Source organism: Zalophus californianus, chromosome 6, assembly GCF_009762305.2.
Source record: "Zalophus californianus isolate mZalCal1 chromosome 6, mZalCal1.pri.v2, whole genome shotgun sequence".
Taxonomy (NCBI): domain Eukaryota; kingdom Metazoa; phylum Chordata; class Mammalia; order Carnivora; family Otariidae; genus Zalophus; species Zalophus californianus.
In genome coordinates this window covers 39114612-39134694 of record NC_045600.1, presented here as the reverse complement: position 1 = coordinate 39134694, position 20083 = coordinate 39114612, and the positions used below count along the sequence as shown (strand labels likewise).

General features: G+C 48.6%; 1 protein-coding gene across 2 annotated transcripts; it reads right to left on the bottom strand.

The window, feature by feature from the left end:
• Positions 1-679: 679 nt before the first annotated feature.
• Positions 680-6652, bottom strand: SIX1 (SIX homeobox 1). 2 transcript variants are annotated; one of them, XR_003515525.2, is made up of 3 exons: positions 5817-6652; positions 2489-3795; positions 680-826 (listed from the first exon to the last, which is right to left on the bottom strand). XR_003515525.2 is itself a non-coding variant. In XM_027568781.2 (2 exons), the coding sequence occupies exons 1-2, from the start codon at positions 6374-6376 to the stop codon at positions 3501-3503; spliced, it is 855 nt and encodes a 284-aa protein (XP_027424582.1). In that variant the 5' UTR covers positions 6377-6652; the 3' UTR covers positions 1123-3500. The 2 variants fall into 2 exon arrangements, 1 of the variants encoding a protein (XP_027424582.1); XM_027568781.2 differs by lacking the exon at positions 680-826 and having other exon boundaries at positions 1123-3795.
• Positions 6653-20083: the final 13431 nt, after the last annotated feature.

Sequence of the window (20083 nt, the reverse complement as noted above, 5' to 3'; positions counted from 1 at the left end):
CCTCTGGAGTCTGCGGGTGGCGGGAGGAGCTCCCCCACTTTTCTGCAGCCCGAGTGGCGCGGCATGGACGCCTCTGGATTCCCCTGGATTCCCAGGACCTGGAGTTCTGCCTGCAGACGTTACCAAAGGCCTCCAGGTGGGGGAGGTGGTAGGAGTGAAGCCCCCTTCAGCCGCAGCCGCTGCGGGAGTCGTGGCGGCGGCGGCGGCCGAGCAGAGCAAGGGCGGCTCTGCGTGGGTTCAGTGCCAGGTGCCCGACTGGCCCTCAAGGTGCGGGAGAGAGGGGCGTTCACGAGGGTCACCGCTCAGCAAACAGGTTCGCCCATAAACGCCAATGCCAATGCCTCTTCCTGGAAGTTTCCACTTGAGCTCGGGGTCAAGACCAAGCTGTCCTCGCCTGGAGAATTGGTTCAAGACCCGCAGCGCCCGGCCCCGGCGGCGCCAGTCTCCTTGCCTGCAGCTCGTGGGGCTTTGAGGGCTAACCGCCGGCCACGTCCCTTTGCCTCCGAATACTTAGGAAGCTTCGTTCTCAGCCAAGAGGTCAAGGCGAGCAGGCAGCTGGGACCCGAACAATTGTGTGTTCAGATTTAAAACGTCAGGGGAAAGAAATCGCCCTAATATTTGTGTGGGTTTTTTTTTTTTTCATTTTACTTGGCAAAAGGCTGTAAGGTTTCGTCCTAAAAACACTATTTATAAGCCGTTGCTCATTACTTTTGGCTATCATAAGAAACCTGCAGAGGAGAAACGAAAAGTGGGTTTTGATTCAGTTAAACTGCGATGCCGAGAAGATAAATTGGAGGTCCCTTAACAGCTGGTCCTCGAAGATTTCCTCAAGGAAAAAAAAATGTGGTTAGTTCCCCCAATGATCGCTCTAAGATTGCCAAGAAAACTCACAGGAATATCCAACTTTCTCGCCTCCTCCTGCTTGTCCCTAGTTCAGCCAGACTGAGCCAGGGATGGCGGAGGAAGGCATATTGTGCAATTTCTTATTAAACACATCTGGAATATGCGCACTCTGAATCGAGTGCCAGGGATTTTACAAAGAGTTTATGACTGCGACAGAAAATTGTCCTTTTAACGAGTTTACAAGCAGTAATCACAGGGGTTTTTACAGGACTGGCCCGCTCTGCTCCTCGCCAGATCTGCAGACCTTTCTTTCCAAGATTCACCAACCAAGGGAGCAGGAAGTGGGCCCGGGCGCCCAGGGAGACAGACCTTCCACGAGTCTAAAATTATACCAAGCGGAGCTGGAAGAGTGGGGGGTAGTCAGCGGAGGAGGAAGAGAGGGCATGTAAGAAATTAAAGTAATTGGCCCTTCCTTATTTTCCAGGGAGATTTCCGCGGTGTCCTTTGAAGCCTGTCAGGGTCATTGAAAGCTATCTTTGTGCAGGGTGTTTGTTTTGGGGAGTGAATGTGAAGAATGTGCAGAGATCCCTGTGAGAGCCCCTCCTGCAGAGGGTGGCATTTCTCCGTGGCCCAAGACATGGAGAATAAACACCCTCGTGACTTAAATAAACACCAACTTAATGATCCAAAACACTAACAAGGGAGATTGGGACCCTGAGCTCCCAATCCAAATGATGGTCTCCCAGCGGCTGTGTGCACATCTGTCCATCACTGAGGGGGAAAAATGACTTTATAAGTAAAAGTGACTACAGTTAAGTACAGTGATCCTTTCTCCTTTGCACTCAAAGCTATTTGACATTAAAAAAAAAAAAAAAGCCCTCATAGTAAGGCCTAAATTCCACTCCCCACCCCATACACACACCTCAGTCTCCTAGATCAGGACAGGAAAGATAAGAAAGAGTAAGAAAAAAATGAATATATTAATAGTGATACGGATGGGGAAAAATCAAAATTATGAAACTGTCATGTCAGAAAATAAATAGACTCTCTCTGGGGAGCAATATTTTTACAAAGCACAAGCAAGCCAGTCCTGTTATCCTGAGTAGAATTTTAATAAATAATGCCATTTGTTTCACTAATTTTAAAAGCTAAATACAAAGATACATCATTTTTGCCCCAGGCAAAAATAATATAGAGCCTACATGATTAGTGGGATTTTTCTGGACACTATCCGGCAGCAGTGCAAAGAGCTCTGGTCCTACTGGTCTGCTCTCTATTTATACAGATTAATTCACAATGTTGTCATCCTTGTTCAAGTGCCCCCCCTTTTCTTTCCAAGCAGATAAATTATTTTACTTTCACAGTCTTGTCATAAACTCATTAATACAAAAGAGCTGAGTTAACATATGAACGCTGTGGAGAAGAGCTAGTGGTAAACAAAACTTCGTATCTAAATAATAAAAAAATAAATACCCCAAAGCTAACTTCACTCTTTTTCTGTCACATAATCAACTCAGTCACCACTCCTGGCTCAGGTGGTGGCCTTCAAAGTACCCTGCAATTCACAACCACCATTAAATAAGAAAGCAAGAAAACTTCAAAAAAAAAAAAGGGGGGGGCCCAATGACAGCAATACACAACTCACCTTTCAGAAACAGAATCATACTCCTGGTGTTCTACTAAGTTTTAATTTAGACTGGTTTAGGTACAATAGAAAAGAAACCTGAAAACACATGCTGTTTTAGTAACAAATACCAGGTTGCCAGATTTGTCGTATATTTTTGCAGGCTAGAAACTAGGAACAAGAGAAACCCTTAACAGGAGTAGGCTACAGATATGAAAGCTTCAAGGGCATGAGAAGTAATGGCTTTCAGGAAAATGTTTTTTTCACATTGGTACATTTTTAAAGTTTGCCATTAAAAAAACCCAAGAAAACAAACAACAACCAAAAACCCCACTAAATTTGACAAAAATAGTTGTATTACTAATGGTCACTGCTATTTCTAACAGCCTTACACAGAGAGCATTAAGACGTTTAGGCACTTTTTTTCCCCCTAATACTGTTCTTTCATTTTAATCTACATAAAAGTGTTTAACACTAAATAATGAAGACTGTAAACTTAATTTTCCCCATCAAAAAGTTATAAGATCATATTTTTTCTATTCACCTTAAGAATGCAACCAGTTCCTCCTGGCTGGAGGCTCTTATTTTCACAATTTTGACTTCTCTCTCTCTTTCTTCATTTCCTTTTCCTCTTCCCAAAAAGAATTTTCCATAAATAAATTAAAAGGAAATATTTAAAATCCAGTTGATTTGTAATTCCCATTCACTGAAAAAAAAAAAAAAAAAAAAGAAAGGCTACTGAAGCTGGCACATGGATTGCCCAGAACCAAGACTGGGTGACTGGGTGCTTTTGTTTGTTTGGGTTTTTTTTTTTTTTTTCCTGATCTCTGCACTGGGATGGGAAATGCAAGAGTCGGAGAGAAGAAGGCGACTAAGCTTGAGATTGCTGTTGGTTTTGAGTTTTAAAAAGGTATTTGTGAAAGTCCACCATTCCTTTATATGCAGAGAACCCCAGAAACAAGCTGCAAAAATGTTCCTGATTTCTATTTACAGGTGTCCCTAGTCACTGCTTCCAGGCCCAGCCCCTCCCCACTTAAGACCCCAAGTCCACCAGACTGGAGGTGAGGGGGCCCAGCAGGGAGTCCTGGAGCTGATGTTGGTGGGCTTGCAGGCTGTGGCTGGGCTGCGAGGAGGTTAAGCCAGGGAGAGAATAGTTTGAGCTCCTGGCGTGGCCCATATTGCCCTGCAGCAGAAGTACCGAGTTCTGGTCTGGACTTTGGGGAGGTGAGAATTCTTCTTCTGAGCTGGACATGAGCGGCTTGCCCCCTTCCAGAGGAGAGAGTTGATTCTGCTTGTTGGAGGAGGAGTTATTGTTTTCGGTGTTCTCCCTAAGAAATAGAGGACAACACCATATGGTTAAAAAAAAAAAAAAAAAAAAAGGTAGGTTAAAAAAAGTGTGAGTGGAAGGAGGGGAGCTGGAAGAAGGAAAGGGCCATTGTGCAATCAGTCATATACCCGAATGGAGGAGCTGTGCCCTCCCACCCATTCCCAAGGGTCCTGGGGCAAGTAAGGAGGCAGAGGAGTCTGGAGAAATGGGGAACTGCGGACAGAGCTTGTGGGGAGCCAAGTCCTTTCCTCTTCCAGATTTTAGAAAGCCAGATCAGTAAGACTTACTTGAAACACAGAAATTATTTTAAAAATTTTGTTCAAGCAGTTATTTTTAAATACCTGTCAACCAGCACCACATTTAGAAGTAATTAAGTTTGAAAGTCTTCCAACAAATAGTTGTTGGTGATAAAGAAAATGATCAGAGGACAAACAGAGCCCCACGCGCAGATGTCTAGGGTGAATCAAGTCAGTTGCCCTGTTCCCATCTGAGGAAACAATTAAACGTCCAGTTTCCCTGGCCCTGCCCGGAGGTTGCGGTTTCAGAAGCACAGGACAGGTCATGGGAAGTGGTGTCCGGAGCAGCCCAGTGACCTGAGTAAACACAGGGAGCGAAGCCAGTCTCTCCGATTTCAGCAGGGAGTGGGCCCTCGGGCCTGGCTTATAGGACGACCGTTTTGTAACTAAAATCTAACTGGAACCGTATTGTCCCTGTCCCCGTGTTAGTCGCTCAGTCCTGAGTCCCTCACAGCCCCCTCTCAAACCCCCTGTCGGACACCCGCAACAGCGCACCGTTTCCCAGCAGAGGAAACTTCGAGACGCCGCTCAGCCCGAGCGTGCCCGGGCGTCGGTCCGGATGCTCGGTGCCGGTAAACTTCAGCATTCGAAGCCCTGACCGCTTCCGCCTTCAGGCCCATCCTCCTCGGCCCCAGCGCCTGCCTGGCTCCCCCTTTCTCTCCCCGGCCTCCCAGTCTCTCCGCCAGAAAAGCCACTGCAGCTGAGAGGTTCCAGGCTCCGTGCTTTTCCACCCAGATGGGGAACGCAGAGGCGACATCTGCGGCCCCCAGGCTCGGAAGCGAACAAAGGAAAACCAGCCCTCCCGGGCGCTCAGGTTTCCCCAAAACTCCTCGGCTTTCCCGAGCGCCCTCGCCGCCGCCGCCGCCTCCCCGCGCTCTTCCGAACCTCGTTCGGAAACTGCACAGCAAACGGATGGAGCCGGGCCAGGTGGACCGGGGTGTTCGCGCGAGGAGGGCGGAGGCAGAGACAGGTTAAAATAAGATTGCCTTCTGAGCTCCCGAGAGAAGTCTGCGACTGGGGACCCCTTCCTCATCCGGGCCGGCGGCGCGGACCGCCAGATGGACCCGCCGAGGCACCGGGACACGCGCGAGGCAGCCCCGAGAGGAGCGGGCGCCAGATAATGCAGCCCCAACTCTTCCAAAGCCCTCTTTTCTGTGGATTTCTTTTTAAAGTCTCCTCCCTTTATACAGCTAGTACGGAATGAAGCGGCGACCTCTCGCCCAAAAAGCCTAGCAGGAGAGATCGAGTACGGAACGCGGCGGGAGTGGGGTCAGAGCAGATGTCTCAGGCCAGCTCCACCCCTCTGGGGAGCAAGAGCAGAGAGGTTCGCTACCCTCAGCCCCCACCGAACCCCTTTCCTCGAGACACCAATCAACACTTCCCCTGTAGTGGATCTCGAAACTCACTCTGCACCCCCCACCCCCACTCGTCGCCCCAGCCAACCAGGGAGGCATGAAAAGCAAACCTAGCGCCAATATTTCCTGACCTCACACCCCCAAGAAGCCCACGCGCGGGCGCTCAAATCAAATGACTCCCCATCCCTAGCAAGCGATCTCAGAGTTCATGAACTTTCGCTGCAGTACCGCGGAGGCCTGGGCGCCGCCCCGCGGACGGGCTCCAGCCGGCCGGGAGGACGCGGTGGCGGGTGCCAGCGGGGGCGACAAGGGGTGGAGGGGAAAGGAAGGCTTCCCGGGGTCGCCCGAGCAGCGGGAAGCACGCCGCGTACCTTTCCTTGGCCTCGGCGGCCCGGTCTCTTTGCCTCCGGTTCTTAAACCAGTTGCTGACCTGGGTGGTGGTGAGCCCAGTGGCCTCCGCCAGCTCCCGCTTCTCACGAGGCGAGGGGTATGGGTTGTGCGCGTACCACTCGCGCAGCACGCCCCGTGACTTCTCCTTGAAGCAGTAGCTGGTCTCCTCGCCGTCCCAGATGGTGCGCGGCAGTGGGAATTTTCGGCGCACCCGATATTTGCCCACCGCGCCCAGCGGCCGGCCGCGCAGCTTCTCGGCCTCCACGTAGTGCGCCTTCAGCCACAGTTGCTGCAGCTTGGGATGGTTGTGAGGCGAGAACTGGTGGCTCTCCAGGATCTTGTAGAGCTCGCGGAAGTTCCCGCGGTGGAAGGCAACCACGGCCTTGGCCTTGAGCACGCTTTCGTTCTTGTGCAGGTGGTCGCAGGCGGGGAGCGACCACAGGAACCTGCCCAGACGCTCCAGGTTCCCGCCTTGCTGCAGAACTTCGCACACGCACGCCACTTGCTCCTGCGTGAAGCCGAACGACGGCAGCATCGACATGGCTGGGGCCTGCCGAGGTGCACTGCCCGGGCGCACGCGGCAGGGAGCAGCGCCGAAAAAGCAGGGGGCGGCAGCCTCAGGGAGGGGGACGCAGCTGCTCCTAGCCCCCTCCCTAGGATTTCCGTAGGCGAAAAAGCTGGTCGAAATTTAGGGCTGGGAGGCCGAGGAAGAAGGACGAGGGGGGCGCGCTGGACACCGAGCGGCTGGCTCACTCCGCAGCCTTTTGGGCCTCTCTGGCTGCGGCCTCCCGCCTCCCTCCGGGTTGATGCTGCTCGTTGCCGGGGAACTTGGTTTCTGTTCTCCCCGCAGCGGCCTTAAAGCGCGCAGCGTCCCCGGCGCGCTGATTGGCTGCGGGCGGCGCCTATCCGGGGCTGGCCAGCCCGCGCGCCGCGGGGCCAGGCAGCGAGGCCGCGCCGCCCCGCGCGGGGAGGGCGCGGCAGTGGAGCCCGGGATAGGGAGTGGTGGGAGGAGAAGGACCCGGAGAGGTGGGAAGCGGGGTGAGAGGCGGGAGGAGGGAGCCGCGCTGCCCAGGCGAGGGGGGTGTGAGTGGGTGAGCGCGTCAGGACCCTGCAACGTGAGCCCCCTCTCCAGTGTCACCTAAGGGCAGCCGTGCACATCTCTGCACAAATCAATGACTCCAGACCTTATAATTCCTCTCCTCTCCCTCCGTACCCCTGTCCCTGTCCCTTGCAGACTTGCCCTTTCCCGGTGAGCTCATATTTAATTACCTTAATGTTGGAATGAATAAATAATGGATTGATGAATAGCTTAGGGAACGCGATAAATAATACAAGATCAGAGCTGGGCTCCGGGCTGCAACCTCTGGAAGAGTGGCTTCTCCCCGGCTGACTTCAGCTCTAGGAGCCTAATTTCCTCCGCCGTTCTTCTTTCGCCCCCACCGCCCTCCATAGGGCACAAGTATTCCCAGCTGGATAGCGCTTCCCTCATTTTCAAGAGGCCACGACTATTTGGGACCATGCGAAGAGCTGTTTAGAGCATTGTTGCTGAGCAAATAAAGATTCTGAGGGTTCATTTGTGATTTGGTATCTTAACGTTCTGTGGTTTAAGCGGGCAGCTTTTTGGACTCAGTTTCCCCATCGGCGCGTTTGCGTTTTCCATTCCTCTGCTACTGAGGAATGCCGAGAAGCTTTACTTGCTATTAGCAAAAATGCTTTGGGAACCTCGAACGAAAGGCGCTGGATGGGGTGTAAATTAAATAAAACTGTGTCCGGCTCCAATAGCCATCTGATTGTAACATAATCCTTGCCCTGCTCTGAGAGGGACACTGCCCTCAAAGCCAGGACGACAGCGGCTCCAAGAAGATTAAATAAAGAGGTGTGTGTGTGTGTGTGTGTGTGTGTGTGTGTGTGTGTGTGTGTGTGTGTGTGTGTGTGTAGGTTGCAACGCGGGCCTATTTTACTGCCAGGGAATGAGAGATGTCCTGCAATTTCAGTCCCATCATCTGTTATTTTGTGTATATGTGGAGAATGTTTAGTAAAACTGTACAAACAAATGAAGCTGTAATTATCTTAAGCCTCATTTGCACACCTTGTTCCAAAGCAATTATTAAAAAGATTTTGAAAACAATTAGCGTCTCTAAACAAAGATAATCTATTGTCAGTAGCTGAGACTGGCAGCAGATAAGAACAATGCGGGAAGATAAGGGGAGCAGAATGGTAGAAGGAGAGTGACTTTATAACTATACTTATCTCTGATTAGATAAGTTCAAAACAGAATTTTAAGTACACTTCAAAAATGCTTTTGATTTAAATGCACCCTCTTAGTGAATCTGAAGAACAAACTCTAGGCTCTTTCAACTTGCTTGTCTTCTTCAAATATGTTTTGATTACATGAGCCAGAGCCCAGCTCCACAGAACCATTTATGTATTAAGACATAAATGGGAGAAGGAGCACTGCATAAGTTTCCCCTTGTATTATTTATATGGTTTCAAAATAATGTGCCCAGTTCAGTGCACCCTGCAATGTACATTTTAAACTCATGAAGGGTTTCACCCTCTTGGCTGTCTCTCCAGAGGTTCCAAGTAGAGAGAAGCTGCTTCTCCCCTGAACTCCCACACAATGCATTTTTGCATCCTTAAAATTCTGCAGTATCCCATACAATTAGACCTTGGAAATAGATGCTGATATTTCATTACCTTTAGAGTTATTTTTTTTTAATCCATGTAATGGGTGCATAGTATTTTCTTTCTTATTTTTCTTTTCTTTCTCCTCCTCCTCCTCCTCTTCCTCCTCCTCCTCCTCCTTCTTCTTCTTCATGCATATTATTTCAAAAGAGCTCCTACCATATGGTGTGCCCAATGACTTACTTTCTAAACTGGAAGCCTGACATGGCTGAGCCCAAGCCCATGTGTCTGGCAATTTTCCCTCGCTGTCTTATTTTAGTGCTTATGATGTTTCAGATGAAGTCTTAAGGAGCTGCAGTGTCCTGCCAGAAGGAACGTCTCTGCTTGGAATAGTCCTTATTGACATGGCAGCTGTATGAGGACCGGAACGGAGGCTTAAAATCCACTCTAAAAATCAGTTAATACCCTCAAGTCTGGAGCAAGTGCGCAGAATTAAAATGTGTGTGTAGGGGGTGGAGGGTCTGTAAGTACAGCCACGTCTCTTAAAAGACAAACGGTAAGTTGAGTATGGGGTGTACTTTATAATTAACAATTTTGTATAAGGAAATGAGGCGTAGCTTGGACAAATAAGGGCAGGTATAAATTTACAGGGGATGACGACGAGCAGAAAGATGACAATTAGACACCAATATGACCACCTTTTTTCTGCTTCCTCAGACCTCTCTGCCCACTTCTTTTCATCTTTCTTCAAAAGGAACAAGGACGTGAGAGACGTTGGCGACAACTGGGGAGATGGCCGCGTGGGTGCCGCGATTGCCGGCACCGCGATGATGAGATGCGGTGCTAGTCCTCAGAGGCCGTGCCCGGGCCCGCCAGGCTTTCTCCTTGCGTTTAATCCAACAGATCGCGGAACTAGAAAGGAGAGGTGCTATTCGCTTTGTACCAATGAGCCTACCTACTATTTCGATCCCTTGGTTAGGGAAACCAATTGTTATAAATGTTAATTGTTGGCTCGGATGTATAAGGTTTCCCAAAATGGAGCCTTTCAGTGAAAACCACTAAAAGAGGTAAAATGACATGAATTTACAAACCACATAAACCAAATGATCCATTTTAAATCGCACACAGAAAGGTTTGAGTTGTTCTAGTAATTTAAAACCTTTGCTGTCAATGCAAATCACACGAAAAACAGGGATGCGTCGGAGATTTAAAGGGAACGAGCAACTATAGCTGCTGCCCTTGCTGCTTCTCCGCGGCTCCCGAGGGTAACGTGGCTGGCGACCGTCGCCCGACGCCTGGTTTCGGCTCTTCTGTGCCTCCTCGGTGCAGGTAACCGCCGGGCGCGCACAACTGATTTCTGGAAAAGGCCAATGCACTAGCCGCTGGGGGTGTTTCTCGGCTGGGTCGATATATAAGGCCTTGGTTTAAAAACCTCTGTGTGGAACCCACTTGCTCCCCTTCTGGCTTGGAGAGAGATGCTTTGGGGCTCCGGCCCGCTTTCTTGGCATTCCTTCGCCATCAAGAACTACAGCGGGGATCCTACTCTACCTACAGATATTTGGAAGGGAAGAGCATCGGGAATTGTTCCTTCAATAAATTAGCGTCGTCGTTCTAGGGCAGTGAGGAGACTCCCCAAATCCTGGCTGCAGTGACAACATTCATCTTTTTCCTCTGCTTGGTTGGAAACTCCGGGTGCCCTCGACCCTTGGGATCCCGGGCTGCGACGGCCAGCGCGGCGCCGGAGCAGCCGCCCACCTGCCTCCTGGGGGACCGTGCTCCCGGCGAGGTCTGAATAGGCCGAGGACTCAGGCAGGGAGATTTGCGTACCCCGAGAAGAGAAACTCAAAACCAGTCCATTAGTAAATGAGTTTTGTGTGTCAAGGCTCTTTCCCATCCACTTGCTGTTCTGAAAAATAGATCACGTTTCGTTATCTTTAGTGGGAATCTGCAACGTGACACCGGATCCGCGCGGCCCCCGCCTCTCTCCCTCCCTCCTTTCCAACCTCGTTCGGCAGGGCCAAGGGGAGCCGGCCGGCCTCCGCGGCTTATTTCTGAACAATGAAGATTTGTCTGTTCCCCTAATATATTTATGTATGTATGGAAAGAGGCAGTTTTCTCCTGGAAGCGGGAAGCTGCGAGGAGAGCCTCCCACTTCCTTGGTGAGAAAATCCAGCGCCAGCCCAAGACGCCAGGAGACTGGCGCCCCCCGCCCACACCTGGACAAACAGAGCGGGCTGCTAGCCCGGCTTGCTGCTAAAAACCCTGCCGCCCTGCGCGGCTCCTGAAAGTACAGGCTCCGCATTGTCCCAGGGGCGGGGAAAGGAGACGAAGACCAGCACTGAGAGACAGCGCTGCGAGGGAACTCAGATTGGAGGACAGGGCTGGGGTGTGGGTTTGGAGAGCTTATCCTTCCTTGTGTGTGTCCTCTCACGTCTGGTCTCTCTCTGTGTGTCCCTCTAACTTCTCTCTTTTCATTCTGAAAGAGGAAACTCGTTTATTTTGTGTGCGAACCTCGTTTCTCATTTCTCGTTCATACTCTCTTATCTCTCTCACCCTTTCTCCCTCATTGTCTCAATCTCATTGTTCTGTTTCTGTCCCTCTGTCTCTGTCTCTCTGTCTCTCTCTGTCTCTCTCTCTCTCTCACACACACACACCCTCAGGATTTCTTTATTTCTCTCTGTCCGGGTCCCCTCCCTTCCGCCAGGCTCTGGGCGCCTGCACCTTTCTGCCGTGGACCTGAGGTTTCACAGACAGAGGGTGCTGGCGCGGGGCAAGTCAACGCTGAAGTCCCGGCAGGGGCATCGCACTCAGCCTGGAGACCAGCTAAGCTGAGCGGTGGCGTCGTCAAAACGTGGGGGAGCCAGTGGGTAGGGCGGAGGAAGAAGGTGGGCTGGCCACCTGGAGGGAAAGGGCCGCCTTTAGCTGCGTTCTGAGAAGGCTGTGGCTGAGGGACTCCCCCATGACCATATTTGAGCCAGAAGATGCCACTCGACACCAGATGCCAAGCACCTTTCTAGAAAATGAAGGGGAGTGTTATAAGAATCCATTCTTACGAATTTAAGACACTCTTGTCACCTTTTTATTAATATCGTCTTAGGGTAAGTTTACAAAAAAATAATCTTCAAGAGTCCTTATCTTCCACTGAATTTCCAATCAACTTTTTTCTCAACTAATGTACATCCTGAATACCGCATCTGTCTAAGCTAAGAAGAATTTCCTTTTGGGAGGTGAAAGCCTGCAGCTCCTCCTGTTCAGAGGAAAGTGCTAGTGACGGTAATGCAGGGTGACACTAAATAAACAGTTAGGGTGGACTGGAAAGATGGAGTTAATTATCCAGTGAGCTGCGTTTCAGCCCAGACCATCAGGGGCTGATTTGTTTTGGCTCACAGTCCAAGGAAGGAGACAAACCACTCTCTTCTCTACATCTCTTAGGGATCCTGATCACTGGTGTCTCAAACAAAACAAAAAACAAAAGTCACTACTTAGGTAACACTATTTCAATTAAAATTTGGGTTATTACACCTCTGCAGACTGTAGAAAATGTCTACTCCACCACCCCTTAGCCCTGGAGAGAAGACCCAAAGTGACCCAAAATTGCACTCCCCAAATCCTTTTTTTTAAAGAGGCCCCCTGGTAAGGAAAGTGTACAGCCAGCACCCCCACCCCATCTTTTCACTTAGATCCTTACAATTTTATATAACTACATGTTTATAAAAACTAGGATGTTGGCCTGGTTTTCACGATGGTTTTACGCCTCCCCACCCCCCCCCCCAAAAATCAGGCTTCTTGAAATTTAAGATGCAATTAGATTTATTGTTTGCGTGATTCAGTGACTATCCAGTTTCTTCAGGTAAGCCTGCACTTATATATAAATCCTAGTAACTTAAAACTTCTCCCTCCCCACTTCACTCTTCCCTCCCTCCCCTCAGCCCCCCCCCCCCTTCCCCGGCACATTCTGATATTAATAATCCCCGGCTGCCCCTCTTTCCGGGTCATTACGGTACTGCTGGTCTCTAATCAATCCTAATGCGATGGCAATTGGAGTCCCTGATGACTGCGGCTCGGGTTTCTTGTAATGGCTCTACCACATTTTCCTGGACCTCCTCCTTTAACCTGAGATGCCAGGGGGACGAGTCCCTTCTCGGCTGCTGATTACTTCAAGATGTGGGGGCTGGTTTGAGCAGAACGAGAAAGAGACACGCGCATAGCGTGGCTACCACTGTGGGCTGGGCGGCTGGGGCTAGCAAAGGCGTCTGCACACCCGGCGCCGCACCCGAACGCCTTTTGCTACTCCTTTTTCTTTTCTTCCCATTTTCCAGGCCCAAACTCACCCTGGCGGACAGAGATGAAGATTCCTAAAAGCTTTTTTTTCCTTCTTTTTTTTCCTTCTCCTGATAATGGCGATGCTTCGTGGTCTCTGGGCCTCTACAGTTCCCGCGGGCTCCCAAAATGCAGCGTCTGCCTGGGCTCCCAGGCCAGGCCTGACCCTCGCTCAGCAGTGAAAGCCTCTCCCCATTCGTCAGAGCCGACTCTCTTTGCTCGTAGTTATTTTCTCCCAGTGCAATTCCCTCCTCCCCAATTTTAGTGTACTTGTCCCTAAGAGGAACAGGAGTTTTATCCATCTTTTCTTGCTGACCCTCGACGTCTCTTCCCTTCCTTACTCCAGTAGTGCCTTAAACTCTGCCGAGGCCCGGTCATGCCAGGATATGACCCTGTTCTCTTTCAACCTCCGAGGGTCCATCGCTCCGAATCTTTAATCACTAGGGACAAAGGCTCGACACTTCTTTCTGGCTGATGCCATTGGGAGAAACAACCAAGAGTTAGAACTTGCACCAGACCTCCTTCTCCCCACCCCTACGAAATCTCCCTAGCTTACCCTATCCTGGTCCAGGCCCCGCAGCGAGGCGATCAGCACGTTCTCGGCATTTGTATTCTTCCATTTCTCAGCCTAAAGCCATTTAGCGTAACCTGAGCCCAGGATAATTGCCACGTTTCTGCCGCGATACTTCTAAAAACCAGATAATGCTTCTGAATTGCGGAAGAAAGTGCTGTGGACAAATTGGGCGCTGAGCTGCCGAGATGGATCGCTTTGTTAGGGCGGCCGGTGGTTTGCGACTCAATTAGTGCATTTCTGAGAGCTGCTTGCGCTCTGGAGCCGGGTCAGCTCTAGGGGAACTACCCCTGTGGCTCCCAGGCGCAAGGAGAGTTTGGGGGGAGGTGTGTGAAGGTACTTCAGGCCTGTACCTGTGTCGGTGCAAATCCACGCCATAGGAAATGTTTTTGCAGTCCCACACGAATACACTGGGTTTTAAAGGGTTCAGATTTTTGCGGACAGAAGCTTGACAGCATCTGCTCTGAATGGGCCAAGCGGCATTTGTCTGAAGCACTGGTCCTCTGAGCTGTGTGGAAAGAAATACCGGGTGGAGCGTGCTGGGAAGTTGCCCACTCATGCCCCTCCGCGCGTCTCGCCCACCCGCCTGGGTTTGGATTTTGCAACAACTTTTCTAACACCGCGGCTGTGCCCTTCTGCAAACCCGCAGGGTGAGGCTTCCAGAGCCGGCAAACCGCGAGGGGCGCGTTTAGGGCTTGGAACAAGGCTATAAGAACTTTCCTTGCCTCCACTCACGTTCACTCGCCACCCTCCCATCACCCGGCTTGCAGACCCAGATCCACCTTTGGCCGGCGGATCTTGCGGACCCGGATAAGCCGTTCTGCCAGGTGCGCGCGCGCGTCCAAGTCGCCGCGTGCGCGCGCGCGCGGAAAAGAACTCGCAGCCCCGCCCGCCGGCGGGCAGTGCCTAGGCGGGGGAGCCAGGCCTCCCTCCGGTACCGCCGCCTGCGCCAGGAACCCCTCCTCGGGGCCACGCGAGAGCTCTCGGGCGCCGCGTCTGCGCCGGGGACGGCTCCGCCCAGAGTTGCAGCCAGAGGTCGGGCGCTCCTGCCCCGCCAAGCGCAGGCCTCGGACCTCGCCGCTGTCGTGGGTTGTTCCCCGAGGCGATTATTCGCGGGGGCGTGAAGGAGGGGATCGGGCTGAGGAGGGCAATGGCAAAAAGCAGGCGCGCGGTGGTCAGCGGAGCAGGGAGGGGGGTCCAGGCGCGGCGGGCGCGGCCGCAGGAGAGAGAGGGCGCTGTCTTCCTGGCAAAGGATCCGCGGGCTGGCCGGCAGGAACTGAAACAAAAAAGAAAAGAAAATGTGCCGGCTGAGTCCCGGCGGTGAGGGGCGCGCGGCGGGGAGGGGCTAGTTGGCCCGGCGGATTCTCGGCCCACCGCCCGGGAACCGCCTGGCCCGTGGTGGCCTTGCCAGCGCCGAGTAGCCCCGAGCCGGACTTGCAGGAAAGGGATCTTTCCTGGGTTCCTTTAGCTTTCCCCACAGCTGCCTTCCTTCAGGGCCATCCTTCCCTCGCTTTCTTCCTCAGAGAACTGGAGGTGTTGGGTACGGTCGGTCACGCTTCACTGACGATTGAGGTGCCCCAGTTTCCCCGAGGCGAGCAGGGAGCGGAGCGAATCCGGATTCCCTTGCCTGGAGCGGGGCCGGCTTTTCGGTTTCGTGAGTTCAGAAGGAAACCCGGACGCCAACCAATCTTCAAGTCGAAGCCTCGCAGCAAGTGGCCTCACCTGCTTTGGCCGCGCCTTGCCCAGGAACAACGAAGAGAAGACCTTCTTATTTACTGTCACCAATTAGCCGGGGCGCACACTCAGAGACCAGAGGGTCCCGAAGACAACTGCTGTCAACCAACCATTCCCCACCCAAACCCACAAATCTGAAACCTGAATTTATATGAATTCAGGAGAAACTGCTATCCCTCCATCCCAAGAGTACATACTTCTCTGCCATCTACAAAGGAAAATGTGTTCTTGTCTTTCCGTGCTCGTAATAAAGAAGGCGACCCCAAATTCCCTCATCTTCTGTCTTGAAAAGTCCCTCTGTATTAACAGATGTAGTAAAAGTCCCTCCTGGGGACTTTTACATAGATGACCAGAACCGAACCTCTCCTTACACGTCCACCACCAGAGAGTCTCAAGCTCCAGTCTCCATGTGAATTTCTTGGGGAGTAGCGACTCTTCCATTGCCCTTCCAGTAGAGTTTAGGTGGCCCTGTAGTTCCGCCTTTGGCAAGAGAGCAATTTCCTAGGAGTAACTGGGTGGCCTGGCTGCAATCCGCCTGCCTCTTCACACCGAGAAACGCTTCTCTTGTGGGAACGTCTGTTTCTATTCATCCGATTTTCTAATTTCTTTGATCAGCTTAAATATTTTCTTGGCAAACGGAAATTGACCATGCCATGAATATGATAACAACCTGCTTGAAAAAAAGCTATTTTGTTTCCAAGCAGCAGGAAAAAAAAGGGTGGGGGTGGGGGGAGCTGGCTGGTTAGGAATGCCTATAACAGATTTCTGCACATACATCTTTGCAGTCTGAAGCAGCCTTGTGAAGCTGCCTTTTCCCCCAATATAGTTTCTTCCCTTTCTCCCCTCCCTTCAGATAAACACACACCTGGCCTCCTAAAAGTCTTTGATAGTCTTTATAAAAAAAATAGAACTTCAATAGACGCCTCTGGAGAATTTCCCTTTAAAACATAGATGAAAGGCAGGGTTAATACAATGTTCTCTTAATCCCTTTGCCTTCTGAGTCAAAATAAATATTTTCTTCTGCATATGATTGTACATCCTGCCATTTGGCTGTGGCTATAAGCAAATCGACCGGTAATAAAAGTGTCTTGAGGCTGTGTATTAAATGCAGTTCTCTTGAAATCAAGGGGATGGTGAGGGAGAGAGGGAGGAGTCTTACTTCACAGGCAAGAGTTGGTGGGTTTCTGAAAAAGCTGCAAGAAAAGGACCTTTCACCTCTCATTAGTGATGGCATCAGTGCTCGGGCAGAGTGGAGCTGAGGTCATGTTACATATGGCACACAGTCTGCTCTGCACTTGAAACGTCAGCTTTGAAATTTTAGAGAGGGGAAAGGTCATCTTTAATAAGCTAAAGTCTGGGGCTCCCATTGCCCTCCTCACAAACTGGGTGGGTGTCCATATGCTTCAAACCTTCTGCACAAGTTTTGTTGTTGTTTTTAATTTGTAGTTTTAAGCTGATTTTTTTTCACATCTTCAAGTTGTAATGTTTTCAGCTGTTAATACTCCAAAAGGACTTTCATTTTTATAACAGCTCTGTCATCTTTCCTTTTCTTTTTATGTAATCATAAAACCGTCTGTTCTGAGTGATAGCTTTTAGAACTCAACTTCCCAGGAGAAATGAAGTGTATCTGTCCATCTGCATACATGGATCCAGACATGTGTGCTATAGGGTTACTCTTCCGAGTGGGTAATTTAGACTTCACTCTTACACACTACATAATTTACTGAACCTTCAAGACATTAAAACTTCCATATTATGTAAAAGCTCTAGTTTCTGAAAACTTCCTGGGTACTACCAAAATTTTTCATGCCAGTTACTGAAATTCCACATTTTATTTTTACCATGTGGGGGAAACTTTCAAATCAGAATGTATTGGTTCTTCCATAAGGCTTAAAGTTAAGGCTAACTGACAGATGCTATAATGTTAGATACAGCACTGAAAAAAAAGTGCTAATATCTTACTTCCTTGTTCAGAAAATATTAGGAACATTTGTGAATGTTTAATCCTCAGATTTGTTCAAGAAGTGAAGTCAACCAAACCCAAGCCACTGAACTATACCCAGATCTCTTTGTGCCACCGTCAAGATGGATATAAATATTTTTCTTTCATGTAACTCTGCAAGGAACTTCTCAATAGTGACTCAGTTCCAGAAACTTTTTCTCCACATGGGCCCACTGTCCAAGAGGAGCAGCCTTACCACACCATCACATGCATTCCTCACTTACTTTTCTTTATATCTGTCAATCCATTTAGTCTGTTTATCACAGATCCCAGGTTTGGGTTGTTTTTCAGTTTTTTTTCTTCCTTTTCATAAAACTTATATATTTTATCCTTATAAAATAAACTTTTTTTTTTAAAGTAAACTCTACACCCAAGGTGGGGCTCAAACTCAGGACCCCCAAGATCAAGAGTCACATGCTGTAACTGACTGAGCCCGCCCGGCACCCCTTGTCCTCATAAAATAAACTTTAAAATATAAGACAACTATGTATGGTAATCAGGATCAGATAGTAGACTCAATCTTTAGAAATTTCTTCTCCCACTCTGCAAATTGAAAACATTAGAACTATCTTCAAACATCCTCTTGAGCCAAATAAGGGTTCCTCATTACTAAAAAATTTAATGATTGTGATATGCAGATAACTGTTAGTTTTGCTTTGTTTCTAGTTAGATTCTCAAAAATCTTTAATTTTGGATGGGCAAAAATTTAAAAGAACAATCCACAAACTAGCAACTGAAAGTATAGATGAGTAGAATGATTTCACAGCCAAGAATGACAACAAGTAAATAATTTATTTCTAATCACTTTCCCACATTAGGGTTTACTGCTAATAAGCTAGTGGACTTTGTAATACTTCAGCTAACCCAAAGCACTTGAGGCTTTGATGGCCCAAATGGTTTATTAAGTTCAATCAGTCTAGTCGATAGAAAGTCAAGGTAAAGATGTAAACACTAGATAGTCTTAGGGAATGCATGTGTGTTTAGGAGGGAGGTAATGTTGCTTTTTCTGTTTGTTTGGGGGTTTTTTGACTAAATTTTAAAGCTTCTAAAAGTAGTACTCCAGGAAAATTTAAGAACTGATTATGTCACCCAGTTAGCCTGAAAAACAAGAAGCGAAATATTTCAAGAGGCAGGTTCATCATTGACAGGTCAATAACTCATTAAAGGCCTATAAAAGGAATACTAATAATTTACACTTTTTATGGGATCCCTCACTCAAGAAATTTTAACATTTTACAAGCCCAATCTCACTCATGTTCTCAGAACTTTGGGAGATATTATCCTTATTACAAAGAGTAATTATCCCTATTATAAAAATATGGCAGAGAGGTTGTATAATTTGCCCACGGAATTATAATTTAGAGGCAGTGTAAGGGTAAGTGCTATGAATCTCAGTTCCTTCCCAGTTTATTTAAAAAGCAATTTTCCAGAAACAGCTCAATGATTAAAGTGATTTAGATTTAGTGAGTCCTTATAAAATATTATTCTCAAGTTAGACTCTAAAATTCAGATTCCAGACTTGTGAAAAATTTCATAAATGTCTTTAAGTTATCAAGAAAAAGAAAATGTAACATGAAGTGGCCTCAGTCCACATGGGCCTGGTAGTTCTTCCATCCTGTCTGGAAATAAGCAATAGTCTTAGTTGGTACAAATGTCATGTGGGAGGAGACATACAGATTACAGAACCATGAGGTAATTACTACAGCTTAACTGTCCCACAGAGAAACTATTAAGTGTTCATAAACAGGGTTACAATAGAATACATATTCTATGACAAGATTGGCTTGTACTTTCAATGCTTATCATTTTTTTCTTTGGCTTATTTAGGAGAATATTAGAAATTCTAGAAAATTAAGGATTTAGTTAATCTAAAGGGCAGTGCTTCACAAACTTAGTGGGCAAGCGAATTACCTGACGCACTTGTAAAAGTTCAGCTTACTGAACCCTACCCCCAGAGTTTCTGATTCTTTAGGTTTAAAGTGAAACCCTGGAATCTGCATTTTAACAAGCACCCTGGGTGATTTTAATGCAACTGATTAATGGGCTATTCTTTGAGGATAAACATTCACTCTGCCTGAGGTAGGAGTATTTAAAAAATGAAGGTTTTATCAGCAGGAATAAAGTTTAAACTCCAAATTTTGACCTAACCAGAACTTACTCTTCTCTGTATAATTTCAAAAGAGGAACTTTAGGTTTTTGCTGGTGGGGAGGATCTTTGGGTTTCTGAAGAATTTCATCGGCATTAAAATGTTTTGGGGTGCCTGGGTGGCTCAGTCGGTTAAGCATCTGCCTTTGGCTCGGGTCATGATCCCAGGGTCCTGGGATCGAGCCCTATATCAGGCTTCCTGCTCCTCGGGAAGCCTGCTTCTCCCTCTCACTCTGCCAGCCACACTCTCCCTGCTCCTACGCTGTCTCTCTCTCCGTCAAATAAATAAAAGAATTTTTTAAAGAATTTTTAAAAATTAGGGGCGCCTGGGTGGCTCAGCCGTTAAGCGTCTGCCTTCGGCTCAGGTCATGATCCCAGGGTCCTGGGATGGAGCCCCACATTGGGCTCCCTGCTCCATGATAAGCCTGCTTCTCCCTCTCCCACTCCCCCTGCTTGTGTTCCTGCTCTCACTATCTCTCTCTCTGTCAAATAAATAAATAAGATCTTAAAAAAATTTTTTTAATTAAAAAAATTAAAAAATAAAATCCGCTGGTAATCAGGTAGAAATTTCTATCTATTTTAGCTAGTAATTTCTAGCTAGTAATTAGATAGAAATTGTCCTCTTCAAGAGATTACTTCTGCTGAATGTGTTAGCAGAGAAGTGACAACAGACCAGGAGAATGAGACAGGAAGGAAAAATTTTTGCGGAAAACCTAAGCACCAGTTACAAAAATAAAGCAAATCTCATTGGCCAAAGAACAGTACCTAGGAGTGTGACAGAGAACAAGGAGTCACTATAGCCAACCGAATGCCACTTGAAAAACCAAAAGGCTTTTTAAAACATCTCTCA

What these genes read in the sequence shown, in the direction of transcription:
- SIX1 (XM_027568781.2), bottom strand. Translation starts at nt 6,376, where the DNA reads ATGTCGATGCTGCCGTCGTTCGGCTTCACGCAGGAGCAAGTGGCGTGC. An exon ending in GCCGCCGAGGCCAAGGAAAG is followed by an intron (nt 3,796 to 5,816) that starts GTACGCGGCGTG and finishes TCTATTTCTTAG; the next exon opens with GGAGAACACCGAAAACAATA.